This window comes from Acipenser ruthenus, chromosome 12 (assembly GCF_902713425.1).
Source record: "Acipenser ruthenus chromosome 12, fAciRut3.2 maternal haplotype, whole genome shotgun sequence".
In the NCBI taxonomy this organism is placed as follows: Eukaryota; Metazoa; Chordata; class Actinopteri; order Acipenseriformes; family Acipenseridae; genus Acipenser; species Acipenser ruthenus.
Genome location: NC_081200.1, coordinates 16,660,324 through 16,675,735, shown reverse-complemented (window position 1 = coordinate 16,675,735; position 15,412 = coordinate 16,660,324). Strand labels below are relative to the sequence as shown.

The window sequence follows — 15,412 nt, the reverse complement described above, 5'->3', positions numbered from 1 at the left end:
CAGGTTTCAATGAGTTTTTAAAAATGTTTTCTATAAAACCTGTTGCAGCAATACCCTGAGGGGTGCCCCATGGTGGAGAGCAGGGTTAGTCATGCAATCAGGAGATAGCTGGATCGAATCCTAGTATTGCTGAGCTATCAATCTTGGTTCTTGAAGGGATGGCTTTGGTCTTTGGGAGGAAAATCAGCTGGGTTTAGTCCAAGCAGACACTTCCCATGCTCAGCAACCTGAGAACATCCATTTCTTAGGTTTGGCGAGTGAAAAGTGGCAATAGACTTGACAGCAGAGATTACCCATTGATTTTCACTTCATCAAATTGACTTCATCACTCTCAAATTGAGTAGAACAGCTTATCGGAGTTATATCTTATCATTTTATTAGTGCAGACAGCATTCTTAGAATGAAAAGTGGTTGCTCTGCACCCTTTTTAAAAATATTTTTCTTTTACAGCTACACTTAATTCAAATGTGTGAATAGCCACTAGAGTGTTCTCCATAGGCACTGAGACACCCCTTTTTTTGTCTTGTATGGCAGGATGCACTTTGTTTAAAAGAAACTGTTCCGTTTTCCTTCAGCTTTAGAGAAGTTGAACAAATTCCAGTTATAGAAATGGATTGAAGCATGGGTATAGAACTGTTCTTATGATGGTAATGAGAGTTAGGGAAATGGAACACCTTGGCAAGCGCTCCTACAGCAGTATATATATATATATATATATATATATATATATATATATATATATATATACTGGAACGATTTCATTTAAGTTGTTCAGGTTGATAAAGGGGTATCCTAAAGGAAGGGGGTGATATTTACAAAACAAATACATCGGAACTAAATATGCCTGTGTGATTGTGATTTATTTATAGTCCTGATTTGAAATAACTTACATGGACAAACCAAACAGAGTCATTCATGAACTCCCAGGCAGGAGAGAGGGACCTGTGTTATCACAGATGCCAACTTTGTATGGGGTGAAAAAAAAGGCCTTTTCTTCTGGAGGCCCCTGAGACCAGCAAGCTACTAATCCCCCCCCCCAAACAGGAGCCACTCTGGTGGGGGAGGGACCCCATAAAGGCACTGGAGAGAGGGGGGTGACTTGGGAAACATGGGTCCATATTTTTTGGAACATAAGCCCATTTGTTTCCTCTCTACACACAAGAGGGAATGCTGGGAAGTGCCCGACCGACTTTCCGGCAATTTGCTTCCAGGCTCACAATCGTGCTTTCAAGGCAAGCAAGCAAAAAAATGTAAAAAATGCAGGCAGGTTTTTCCCATTTCACTCTCTTTCCATCTACAGCTTTGAAAACATAGAAGTGTGTTACATGACGGGGTCTGAAAATAGTGGGCCTCTTGCACTTAGCCACAGTTGATTGGTAGCTGTCATAAATTCCTGTAAAACAAACTGTACAGTTTAACAATGTTCAATAAAAGAAAACAAGAAAGAAAGGGATTCATATAATGACTCTAATGTTTTCATTGACCTCCAAAGTCTATGTTTCTTTGCATGCTTTGTTGTTGTTGTTTCAAAGGTCATTTCTGTCTCGGTTGAAAGCACACTTATGGTGCAAAAAAAACCTATTACTTTGGCATGGCCTGAGAAAGCACAGTAAGAACGTGTTTTGGAATGCTGTTTTGTAAATTGCCAAAAACTGTAATCCAGTGCTTTGTTTTGCAATAATTTTAACTGATTTTCACAGAGTACTTTGGTGTTTTAGATGTACCTGACATTGTTCATTTCTACAATGTAGTATAATTACTTCCTCTGAGATACGATATTTTCACATATCCGATGGACCCCTGGAACCCCTGGAATTAAACTGAATTCAACTATTTAAATCTCAATTCATTAACAACTCCCAAATGTGTACATTAGGATATCCAGAATCATCTTAATAAATCACACCCTATGAGTGGTTTATGTATGGTATTTATTGCTACAATACAGGATTTATAGGAAGTCCAATCCAGCCCTTGGATTGATGTAAATGGCAGTGTACAGTACATACCAGGTCGCTGACGGCTCGGTTCTTGATGAGCAGCTCATCTCGCTCGACGAGGGTTTGAGAGAGAAGGTCCTCGATGCGCCACAACTCCTGCGGCAACAGCCGGTTCTCCTCTTGCAGTGAGCCAGGAGGAGGCATTTCCTGGGGGGCTGCAACAAGAATTTTAAGGTTCAGAGGTCAACCAGCACCTTTACAGTACATGTTCCTAAAGAAAATGTATTCCCAATGAAACCATTTAAAAATGTGGTCCTACCTTTCCATGAACAATAGAAACAATGTGCCTGGTTCACAAAGCTTTAACCCAGGAGTTATTTAAAAAATGTTTAATAAAATAAAGTTTAATATTCATTCCACACTTCTATATTTCTGATGCCATTTTTAACAACCGTTTTAACTGTGAATATAAACAAAAATAATTAATTTGTTAAAGCATTGTGACTAAGACCCAATGCCTTGTCAAATGTGTATTTTGATTTGAAAAAGTAGTATATGTTGTATTATTAACATGAACATGTACAGTAGGTAGGTGACCAGACACATTTTCGGGACACATTGTTAAATATTGATGAGACTAATTAAACCATTTAAATATATGTTAATAGCCATCCTCACTCTTAGTATGTAGCAGCTAGCTAATTTCAGTATACTCCCGGTGTATAATTTGTGGCTAATTAGTTTAAGTAGACATATTGTGTTATATGTATTGAGTATTAAGTTCAATAATAATAATAATAATAATAATAAATTAAATCATTAAATACATGTATGTTTTGGCATTTTTCTTTCTTTTTTCACTCACTGTGGGAGGCTCTATTTATTGATGTTGTTGATGTTACCTGATGGATTCGGATGCTTGTAACCTCTCGCTGCTGTCTGGGCTTAAACCCGCCAGAACAGAATAGCTACAAAATAAATACAGAATATAAACTAAATGAAAACGCATAGTGCACTGAGGAATAAGCACGTACGCCTGTGTCTTCACTGCAGGTGTCATAACATAAAATAAAAACGGTTGTTTACGTTATTTTGACAAAAGGTACTTAGAGTGTCACGCTACATGAAGTGGCTGAAAACCGGGACGTTTTAAAGATTTTGAGCAAAATGTTGGGACGCTGGGAACTTTGATGGAAAACCGGGACTGTTCCGGCTAAACCGGGACATCTGGTTACACTACATATAAGGATAGATTCACCAAGCTTTTACTTCAAAGTAAAATAAAAAGCTGCTTTCAGAATGTTTCAGAATTAGAAAATAACAGCGCAGGTGTGTGTGCTTTTTATTTCAATTAGAAAAATGTGGAGCAAACTTACAACAGGCATATTGTCTCTTCACATTCTGGTCTTTGAGCTGTGATGCTCTCACACCCTCTGCTGGAGGCTGGAGATGTGGATTGTCTTTGCAGAAATCAACTCCAGTAATGTCCAAGCCTGGTTATTTTGGAGCCCTGTCTCATGGAAATGTCTGCAGTTCAATACACTGCCAGTGCCACAGAGAGCAGGCTCATTCATTTTTTAGATAGGAAATGTAACAAAGCCCCACTCATTCCCAGGGGCAGCCCTTTATCTGACAAATCAGTTGGCAAGACACCATGCTATCTGTGCTCTGAATAACAGCGAGGGCCATCATTTGCACTCCCTGCACCCCCAAACTGAATAACATGTAAGCATGTTTATATCAAGCACCTTTGCTATCCAGTTTGACTTGTAAGGTCTTGTAAAAAAAAAAAAAAAAAGTCTAGTCTAGTGCTCAGCGTAGTTAGAATAACTATATTATCTTTGGCAGTATTTTTTGTTTAAACTTCAAGCAAAGCTTAGTGATGTTTTCAATTATTAAAGTGTGGCATTAGTCATGTAAAACTTGCTAGTAAGTATTGTCCAATTAAAACTTTTTTTCCATTTGCAAGCACTGCCAAGACAAAAAAAGGGTTCAGTCTTATAAATATCTACAATAAGGGGCAGATGTACTAAAGTGCGCCTGTCGCAATAGTCGCAAACCAGTTGCAAACAAGTCAGAAGTCTTGGGTGAAATGTACTAAACATGCGCAATGCTGTAGCAACTTTATAAGGAATGCTTTGCGGCAGAAGTTTTTCTTTGCGGTTCAACTTTAGATGAATATGTAATTATGGGCGTTCCTGCATAAATGCGCACAAAGGGGGCGGAGATTGTGCAAATGAGGGCTCACAAATATTATAATGAGATGTACTAAAGCTGTCGACAATTGGCTGACTGTTCAGATTTATGTTTTTACATAATGTAATGTTTAGCCTACCCAAAACACATTAGTGTTATTTCAGCGCAGTGATTTATATTTAAAATACATTGTGAACTGAAAATGTATGTGTGTGCGATGTTATTGTATTGTTTTTAAACCCGACACCTCCTTATGTCAGTTTGCGAGGGGCTACTGTATGATTATGAAAAGCTTTTTGGGGCTGAAGGTTGGGGACCCACTATAGAATCTGATGGGAGTAAACTGCCTTTCATTTTTTATATATATAACAGTATTAAAATAGCTAAAATGAAGACGGAACAAAATGCATTGTACAGATGACGTTTACATTTAACAAAAACAATGTTATTTTTATTCTTGCACCCTTGCATGTATAGTTGCTATCCTTCGAGCACCCTCTGCTGCAGGAAACCACAACTCAACTCTGGCTATTTATTTGAACAATATCGCACGACACTCGCAATGTATGCTCGAGATGAAGAAGATGCAACAAATATTTAAATTAGTATATTGCGGCTCTTTTCATTAACAAATGTTCTCTTAGTATATACGACAAAATGTATACTTTGCGAATTGTCGCAACGAAAATGCAAATTGTGGTATGTCTGCACTGCGACTGGCCCATCTTAATACCCCTAAGATCCTAAAAAGGACCAGCTTTATAAAGAAGTGATAGCTACAAGATGGGCCAAATAACACAGAGACAAAAAATGGGGCTAAATGATTCATTTATTTTTTCAATTTATGTCACAGCAAGGTGACTGTCAAAGAATCCAGGACTACTTCAGAACAGAACAACACCAGGGCAGTGTCATTGAAGACACTAATAGTCGAAACGACTGCCATTCAATTTACAACGTTTCTTTTTTAAATGTACCACTATTAAAGTAATTGCAGCTAACAAAATAGTTCCATGACTTTTCTCTGCCGTGCACAATTAATTATATATGGGTCTCAAAAGTGCAGTTTTGAAAGAAACACATGTTTAGGTTAAAGAAATCTCTGTTTGCAAGCCATGCTTGCACTTCTTGGGTCATTCCAACGGGAGAGTGACATTCGCTGTGCCCTTTCAATGGCTTCTTTCCTGTTTCTTCTATTGGCAGCTGTAACATGATTTGACCCAGAAGGCACTGCTCAGAGGAAATGACCCAGGAAGTGCAAGTGTAACATCCTTCCAGTAAAAAAAGAAAGAAAACATGAAAACTTCACTTGACCTAAAGTAATAGTACCATTTTTAAAATCCAACCTGTAAGAATAATTTTGTCAGCTACAATTATTTTAAGTGCACTATAGATAAACACGCATGACAGGGGAGGTCCGTACCCTGGTGTCTTTCCTCTTTCAGGTTGCGGGTGACGATCTTGCGGATGCGTGCTGGGATGGTGGTGGCTGCACCGCCCTGCCCCTCTCCTTGAACTGTCAGAGCCTTCTCCTCCCCACTGGAGTCTGGGTTCAGTAGCGTGTCCTTCAGCTTCTACACAAAGACAAGAGGGGGTGGGGTTAACAGGAAGTGCAGTCCTCAGCACCAGCATGGGCAATAACCCTTCTGAGATTAGAACATAAGAACATAAGAATATAAGAAAGTTTACAAACGAGAGGAGGCCATTCAGCCCATCTTGCTCGTTTGGTTGTTAGTAGCTTATTGATCCCAGAATCTCATCAAGCAGCTTCTTGAAGGATCCCAGGGTGTCAGCTTCAACAACATTACTGGGGAGTTGGTTCCAGACCCTCACAATTCTCTGTGTAAAAAAGTGCCTCCTATTTTTTTTTTTTTTTTCAAACAAGTCAGTAACATATGCCTCCTGCCATGGCTGCAAATAGAAAATTAGAGCCCTCGGTATGATGAAAAAAACTGTATTAACTATATTACAGAATAGTACACAGTATAATAAGAATTAGCAATGAGATGTTTAATCACAATTTCATAAAAAACATTCTTCAGATTAAGGCAAAAATGTACACAAACAGACACAGCCACCCCCTATTTCCTATTTTCATGACAATTGGAAAGCAGTTCTCCAGACATATGTAAAAATGTGTGAAGTGTAATGTATGACGGCCTCCTCTATATCTACCCCTTCACCCCCCGTGAGGGATAAAAAGAGTGCCTAGGCTGAATGTCCAGAGTGACGGGACATTTCCATTTCTTAAACCACATGCAATAGAATTGTGAGAATAAGCACAGTTTAAAATGGTACAAACTGCAGGTGATAGCTGTCTATCCTGCACACAAAAACCTAAAACTATGCAACATGTTTCACTCTTCCTCCTGAAGCAAAAAACTATAGTTCCAGTGCCAAGAATTTCTGAGCCTTGCATCCTGTAAAATGTTTTTAAATTCATTGGAAAGTCTGCTTTTAAAACTGCTCAGAACTATGGGCCCTATTCTGAAGCAAATGTATTGACAGGTGTATTGTAACACTATAAAGTACCAAGAATTAACTCATCCTAAGATTTCCTTTTTAGGTAAAATGAGGTCAAATGTATTAGGTACCTGCAAAATGTATGGTATAACTGTGACAGAGTATACACCTGTGAGTTGTAAATCCTGTTTATTTTTGAGATTTAGTTTGTGTTAATGATTTCTGCTGGTACTTGTTTTCAGTTCCGTATAGTGCAGTATAAATGTGCATAATTATTCCACCAACTACATCAGTAACAATATTATCTTTATTTTTGTATTTGTTGATTTTTGGTATACAGTCACCACCACTTACACCGTACAGGGTTATTTCGGGCAGCCGTTTATATCTGACAAATAGCATTTGCCGTTTGCCATTCCCATTGGTTTAAATAACAAAGGCATTGTTTATGCCGTGTTAAGCACACCGTATATTTCGGGCAAACTGTAGTAATCACTCTTACTAATCCAAAACAGCTGTTTTCACCTCGTTACCTTGCCATTCACATAGATTTCAATAAAAAAGGAAGCACTTTACTGTAGTAAATGCTTGACAGATTGATCAATTAGCTGTTTGCACCTCATTACTGAGCGATTACCTCTGTATCAGATTTATTTACAGTTTAAAAAAACAGCACTGTCTGCAACAGCAAGCATGCATGTCTGGAAAGAAAAGCGATTAGCATCAGCACGAAACCTCAGAGTAAATAAAATGTCTCTGTTAGATGCTGTGCGCTTGCTAAAGCATGCTTGGAACTCTGTCAGACAGCAAACAATGTAATGTTATTTAAAAAAACTGGGGACAATGCGGGAATGGACCTGATTATGGACTGGGGAAGGGGATGGGAGTACTCTGTAAATAATGTGTGTTTGTAAACTTCATCTGACCTTGTTCATATCTGTTGGCATTCTCTGTGTGTTTTAGTGCTTGTGTGACGAGCTGAAAGACTGCCTGTGTGTGAGTGCGTCACTGAGGGGGGTGGGAGCAGGTCTGACATGACCAGTCAGAAATAGGGAGTGTTGGACCAATGAGTGAGGAAGGGGGAGGGACTTGGGTGTGTGTGTGGAGAAGCGAGAAGCGTGATCTGGCGGCGGGAGAATTGAGAGGGAGAGTTAAGAGAGGTTGAGTTTGTGAGTGAGAGGAGAGGAATGAGAGCCATTGTTCACTGAAAGCTAAACAAATAATAAATACAGTGGTTTCCTACTGCTTTGAACCACAGCTGTTGTCTGTCTCATTATATCCAGGACACCCCGCAGCTCAGCATTACAATATGTTGTAACAGCGTTACAACGGGGGCGTATCAACTTCAACCTCCATCTCAATCTCCTGCCTGTCACTCAGCAGTGAATGCACGCACCCACACGGCAGACGGCTACTCTGTTCCAAGCATTAATACCCTGTATCTTTCTAAACAAAGGATTTAGGGGAGCTCCCTAATAAAAGCTGAATCTCAAAACAATAATAAAATAGTACAGTAATTGTTACAGCTGTGTATAATGGTATTTAAAACATTTATCCGCCTTTTTACATATCCGCCCTTACTCTGGTCCCATCGCAATTGGATACGTGACGGATTACTGTACTTTTTATTACATTCATAGGTTTTAATAATTTTTTTTATTAGTGTAATGTGTCTTAATAAATATTTTTAACCACATAGACGCTTGTTTGTTTTGATTACTGTACTGGTGATTGGGGGACATTCTGAATGTCAGGTTATTGTGTGGGAGTTTATACTGTCCATCACTTACTGCGGGTGAATCACGTCAACACAAACGCGCCTGTTCTAAGCAGTGGCGACTGTACATGTTTCATAGTGTTTTTGTTAAATGTATGACATATGCAACCCAGGAAAGGGTTAAGTTAGAGCCTTGATTTAAATGGCCATTTCCATGTGAGAATGTGGCTAGAATGGCGAAATCAGTGAGCCATGATTGGTGATCTAATTAACTAATTATTCAATTTAGTTTAAATGAGGCAGATATGTATAAAACACTGCAACTAGCCAGTTTGTTCAGTATTACAGAGGCTTTTGAACGATGGATATGAGTTCTGGTCAAAGGTTTTGTGGAGCTTCTTGGTCATGCTGATCTGGTGAGATGTACAAAGAAAAGAACACCATACCTACTGTCAAGCATGGAGGAGGTAATATCCTTCTATGGGGCTGTTTTTCCTCTAATGGTACAGGAAATTTAGTTCCAATAAATGGTAAAATGGATTCCATAGCATACCAAAAGATATTGGCCAATCAACTGAAACCCCCTGCTATAACTTGGTTTAAAGCGCAACTGGACATTCCAACATCAAAATCTTAAAGAAGAGTAAAATCAAGGTTCTAGAATGACCTAGTTAGTCCCGATCTAAATCCAATTGAGAATCTTTGGTATGAGTTGAAGGTGGCTGTGCACAAGAGAAGTCCTCAGAATTTGAATGAACTGGAACAATTTTGTGTTGAAGAATGGTCAAAAATCACTAAAGAATCATGGCAAAATCTCATTGACAAATATCCTAATCATTTAAAATAGGTTATTATTGCTAAAGGTGTCTCAACTAGCTATTAATGAAATTTTCCTTGTCAGGGTATGAATATTTTTTAATTAGCATTTTTTGAGTTTTGCAAAAAAAATTGCTGAAATAAATAATTGTAGACATCTATTTCTTGTAATTTATTTTCCTCATCCACAAAAGCAAAACTTTTGCCACAAAAGATTTATCCTATAATTATTTGTTTTTGAGAAATTTCTAGAAATTATAAACTTGCATTGGGGTATATAAACTTTTGACTACAACTGTGACTAACCCCTGGGTATAGGCTGATCAAATCAACCCTTATAGTGTTTTGAAGATATGGACGAATTACTTTTTAATGATGGTGCCGCTTCCTTACAGTGGCGTTTTAAACGGCCATAAAAAATTGTGGTTTTTGGTATTGTATGCAGTGTTAGCACATTAAATAATCTCACAGTTACAGTTAAGATGTATTTGGTACTATTTAAAAGGCACAATAGCTGTGCTGTAATTAAAATGGTATCCTTGATTAGTTTCTTCCTAGTTTCATATTGTAAAAATGACGCTATTTGCCTTTACATCAACACTTTGTTCACACCTTGAGAACAGACAACACTGCTTGTTTTACACCAGTGGTGGACACCAAACACTGCGATCCATTTTGGTGGATCTCAACGGGCTCCGCGATCCACCAGTAAACTATGACCAACAATTATTAGCGGGATTTAATATAATAGTGTCCAATACGTAATAGCAATAATAAAACAAAACAACCACAACAACAAAAACGTAACACACGCTCTACGCTAACTTTTTTAGGCACATGTGCGCCTAAGTTAAAAAAATAAATAAATAGATGTGCACTGAAATTTAGGGACACACACAAAATAAATAATATAATTTTTGCTCAAATGTATTGTTGAATATCTACCTTACTTACATATACTTTTGTATCAACAAAATTAAAAAGGAATAAGTTTCTTTTTTTTAACTGCCTGGTCGCATGTTCCTCAGAATGTGCTGCTTGCGTGTTATGGTAGCGGGGTGGTCTGCCTCTCCGCACATTGTGTGCCGTTTTGAAGCACTGTGTTTAATATATTTTCATGTTTGAACTTCTGTCTCCCTGTTATAAATGCAGTCTTGCCTGCCATCAGTTCCCCTGCATCCTGATAAAACGTGCAAAACATGGATCTTTCTAACATTGTCAAACTTAAGCCAGGGGAAATCTTTTAGCCACTGTTGGTTGAACTTGTATTTTACAACTGTGAACACGCTGTAACTAACTCGTTCTATTTCATCTTCTGACATACCTGCATTGCCCATTTCTTGTAAAGACGCCGACATATATGAATTTGTTATTTTCCTCATCTTGGTTTGACAAACTGTCTGGAAACGAGTACCCATCGCACTGATAAATCAGTCAAATTGGCGGGGTATGGGATTTGTAGTTTTTAATGTGTTATTAACAGTGGCAGTGGACACCAATAAACTACATTCCCAAAGTACATTACGATTGAGCTATGAGTTTAGATCCGACTGTGAGGTTTTTTGTTTTGTTTTGTTTTATACTTTTCAGCTGAAAAAATAAATCACGTTTATTGTTTATAGTCAACCTTTAGGAATTTCTAGTCGCATACGTGAGCCTAAGCTAAAATGTGCATTTGCACAAGCATTTTGTTAGACTCCTATGCAGAAACTGTTGGGATATTTTCATCTGTGCTACTGGACGACACAGAAGTATGGAGGATAATTTGTGCCAAAATTAAAAAATAAATAAATAAATAAAATTCGAAATAAATAAATAAATAAATAAATAAATACAAATATAAATAAATAAATAAATATAAAACGAAATACATAAATAAGTAGAAACTGAAATATATTTAATAATGTATCTATGTATTTATTTATTTCGTTATTTATTTACGTATTTATTTCGTTTTTTTATTTATTTATTTCGGCTTTTCATTTTGGCACAATCTTTTCGAGCTACAGTCAATCATGGTCGATGGGCGGGACAGTAAGTGAATCGGTGATCTACTATCTTTGCCTGGTGGTAGTGCGGAGAGGTGTGCAGTCAGGGCTACAAAGTCGTTGTTGTACAGTTTCAATGCTGTGAATATTCCATACGTTACAAATGTGTGCAATATGACTTATAGGAGTCTTATCATATAAAAGATTAGGGAGCTTTTAATTCAAGTTGAATGTGGTTCGGTAAATGGCGACTTTATTTTGTGTCGAGTAGATTGGCTGTTGGAAAGAATAGGGCAGATATTGGCATGTACTGATGAAAATATTTGATGAAGGTGCTAGAACTAACTTGCAGATAATTCGCCATCAAATTCTACGCAGTACCAGTGACGACCGTAGCAGAAGAGTCCGCAGCGGTAGGCCAAACTGGGACGGGAAAATCTGGACGTCCCAATATATTGTAACGACCCTGGCGATGGCAGCATCCTGGACATTGTGTTTGTCTTGTTTGTTACGTCCTGTTTAAGGTTCCATGTATTGTGAGGGTATGGGGCACGCCGTTGGTGTGTGTCTGCGTGAGTGCATGCGTGTGTGTGCAGTGGGCGGTTCCCCCAGAGGCTATAAGTAGGAGGGCGGGGAAGCCGCGAGCGGGAGAATGCGTGTGAATCTCTGTCTGGAGAGCGATTACGAGAGACAGAGTACCGGCTGAGAGACTGCTTGTCGGTGAGTCTGCGGTGTAAAAGAGAGAGAGACAGCTATTTGTTATTTTGGCGTGAACCCCGGCCCAAACAGGGTTTCGTTGTGTTATTAAAGAAATTAAAAAAATAAAAGTACGTAGAACCTCATCTGGTCTCCCCCGAGTCTGTCTCACCCCCATAGCACAGAACGCTACATTGGTGTTTCAGGAGTGGGATTTGTACAGCGGCTGTCACGAGGGGTGAAACAGAAGCAAGAGGGAGAAGATGGCGGACGCGAGAGAGATGAGAGAAGACGAGCTGCGAGCCAGACTGGAGGAGCTGGTCGCTGAGCTGAGGGTCAGGAGCTACCCGGGAATGGGCGCTGCATGGGGAGGAGAGAACATGGAGCGAGGGAGGAGCAAGAACCCTTGGGCGAAAGAGGAAAGAGGGATCAAGATGGCGGAGCTGGGAGACAGACAGACTGCTCCGCAGGCTGAGGGGCACTGCGCCATCATCATCGAGGGAGAAGGAGTTTCTTCGGCCGCCGCAAGGACGTCATCGGCCACAGAGATAGGAGGAGCGCAAGCGCGCGTCAAGGAGGAGGCAGCGTCACCATCGGACACGCCCGCCCTGCAGCAGAATGTCAACAAGGGGGTTTATTACAGCCGTTTGCAGTACAACGGTAAGGCCGATTGGCGAGACTTTGTAAAGCAGTTTGAAATGATGGCAATGGTAAACAACTGGACAGACAGAGAGAAAGCCAGTAATTTAATTGCTTGTTTAGAAGAAGAGGCTTTACATTGTTTAACCACCGTCGATCTAAATGGCTGTAGTAGCTATGGGACATTGGTTGCTGAACTGAGCGTGTGTCTGACAAGAGAGCGTGACGTTAAGCCCCGACATGGGCCCCGTGCCGATCACGGGAGAGAGAATATCCGGTGTGGGGGGATGTGACAAAGAGAGAGTGAATTCTTGTTTTAGATCTCCCTTCCGACCGGTGACGGTGCTGGGGAGGAGGAGCAGACATCCCCAGGAGAGGTGGAAGCCGGCCATCTTGGAAGGGGGGCGGGTCCACGGTGCGCAACGTCACCAACCCAGACGGGGAGCGCTGTGGCAATCGCGCATTGGTCAACGGCGGTTGCCCGCGCTGCCCAATGGGAGCGGGACGGAGCGTACAAAAGGGGGCGTGGCCCGGAGTTCTGTTCCTTCTGGCAAGGTACTGCGTGAGAGACGGCGAGAGAGAGAGAGAGAGAGAGAGAGAGAGAAAGGAAGGAAGTAAACGGACGGAGTACAAATAACGAGGGGAAGGGAAATAAGAAGGAAGGTTGTGTGGCACAGAGGTTCCCTGTTAACCCCTTGTTTTATTGCACCCATTAGAGCACTAACGGGACGCTCCGGAGCGAGACGGGAGGAGCGCAAACCCGGAAGTGCTGCACTGGTTCCGCCCTGTGTACCTGGGGGAAAGGAGGAAGGACGGACTGTTGTTTTGTTTTTGGTTTATTGACATTCTTCGTTGTTTTTGGTTTTTCCAATTTCCCCCTGTTTGTTTTGCTTTGTGGTTGCCGGGTTACACATCGTTGTGTATCCCGGCTCCATTATTTTCTGTTGTGGCACAATAAAGCCGCGGATTATTATAACTAAAAGCCGGGACTGGTCTCTTTTATTCTTCCCACCACCCACTCAGCCATTCCTGTCACACGTGGTGTCATCGTGGGATGGACCCCACCACTTTATCCGCGATTCTGGAGGCGTTGGACAGCCGGAGGGAGGCTGAGGAACGGAGGAGGGAGGAGCGGTACACAGCCCTCATCGAAAGGGTCGGGATGGGGATGACGTCGGCGGCAACCGGCCCCGTGATGGTGGCCCCGAAGGCCCGGGCTCAGAAGATGACGGCGGAGGATGACCCCGAAGCCTACCTCGTAGCCTTCGAACGGCTGGCTACCACCGCAGCATGGCCCCGGGAGTACTGGGCAAGCCAACTTGGCCCCTGCTTGATGGGAGAAGCGCAAGCAGCATACCGGGCCATGACTGATGAAGACGCCAGCCAGTACGAGTTAGTGAAGCAGGCTATCCTCCGCCGCCTTAATATCACGGGGGAGACCCACCGAGTCCGCTTCCGGGAGTTCCAGCGACCAGCAAACACCCGGCCCAGGGTGGTGGCCCAACGATTGTGCGACCACATGGCGCAATGGCTGAACCCCAGCCAGAAAACTGGGATCCAGATGGGGGAAGCCATTGTAATGGAACAATTTTGCCATGTGGTCGGGGCGGAGACGCAAGCGTGGATACGCCGGCACAATCCCACCACTCTGGAACAGGCCGTGGCCCTGGCGGAGAATTTTGAGGACTCCCTCGTGTCCGCCCGCTCCACGTTGCTGGACTGCACCCCTCCCTCCTCTACCAAAGGACCACCACCGAACTTCGCTCCAGGACCACGACCCAGCAAATCACCAGTCCCGTCGGGTCATCCAGCCCCCTTACCGTGGAGGCAGAGGTTGGCCCCCAGCTGGGGTAGAATGGCTCCCCCTGCCCCGCTGACATACCAACAGCGGGACAGATACGTACCATCCTCACCCTCTGCCCCTCCAATCTGTTTCAGGTGCCAGCAGTCGGGACATATCGCGAGATACTGCCCGGCCGCTATGGAATGCGATGTGGCTGCGTGTCACCTGGCGTCTGAGACAGGTAAGAAATGGGGAAATGGTCGGGAGGGCCCGTGTATTGTTGATGTGGCGCTGGGGAATGTGAGTACCCACGCATTAGTGGACACAGGGTGTGAGCAAACTCTGATTCGAACAGCTCTCCTTGGCGGTATGTCGTGGCAGCCACAAGGCCAGGTGGCGATCTCCTGTATCCATGGGGATACGGCGACATACCCCACTCTAAAAGTATACTTATCGGTAGGTCCGATAAAGCGCCACCTAGTAGTGGGGGTGGCCGAGAAGTTACCACATCCAGTTATTCTGGGTCGAGACTGGCCGCAATATAAAGATTTACTAAAAGCATCGGCAGCCTCGACCACACGTGTAAACACGGCAGATTCCCGAGGAAAGGAAGTCATTGGCACCGTTTTTCCTTTCCACGCCGAACTGTTTTCTCCCCTTTTCCGTCCTAGGAAAACACGTAAGGAGAGACGGAAGGAAAAGTGGGAGGGCGCCTCGATGAGACACGGCTGGGGACTGGCGGGGGAAGGTTCTGATGGTCCCAAACGCCAATCGAAGGGAGTGGGGACATAGTGTGACCGGGCGGGCGAGGTTACTGGACCCTCGAGGGCAGAGACTGCTCCAGCCCCCGTCGATATCCCGGACGTGTGGGCCTCAAGCGCGGACCTAGTGTGGGAGCAAAACAACGACCCCACACTGGTGCACGCTTGGGAACAGGTCCGGTCTATCGAGGGTAAGGATGTTGATGGCATTGGGACGCTGGTATATCCTCATTTCGTTGTAGAGGGGCACTTGCTATATAGAGTAAACCCCGCCCCGGGCACAGGACAGCCTGTCAAACAGTTGATGGTTCCCCCGTCCTGTCGACCAGAGGTCATGAGGCTGGCGCATGACGTCCCCTTTGCAGGACATCTTGGTGTTGACAAGACGAGGGACAGGATACTGGCTCGATTTT

The 15,412-nt window shown here is 42.5% G+C and overlaps 1 protein-coding gene across 1 annotated transcript; it reads left to right on the top strand.

The window, feature by feature from the left end:
* Window positions 1–12,750: 12,750 nt before the first annotated feature.
* Window positions 12,751–15,030, top strand: LOC131740027 (putative SCAN domain-containing protein SCAND2P). The gene is made up of 3 exons (XM_059034212.1): window positions 12,751–13,010; window positions 13,172–14,288; window positions 14,910–15,030. Exons 2-3 carry the CDS (start codon window positions 13,510–13,512, stop codon window positions 15,028–15,030), a joined length of 900 nt encoding a protein of 299 aa, XP_058890195.1. The 5' UTR covers window positions 12,751–13,010; window positions 13,172–13,509.
* Window positions 15,031–15,412: the final 382 nt, after the last annotated feature.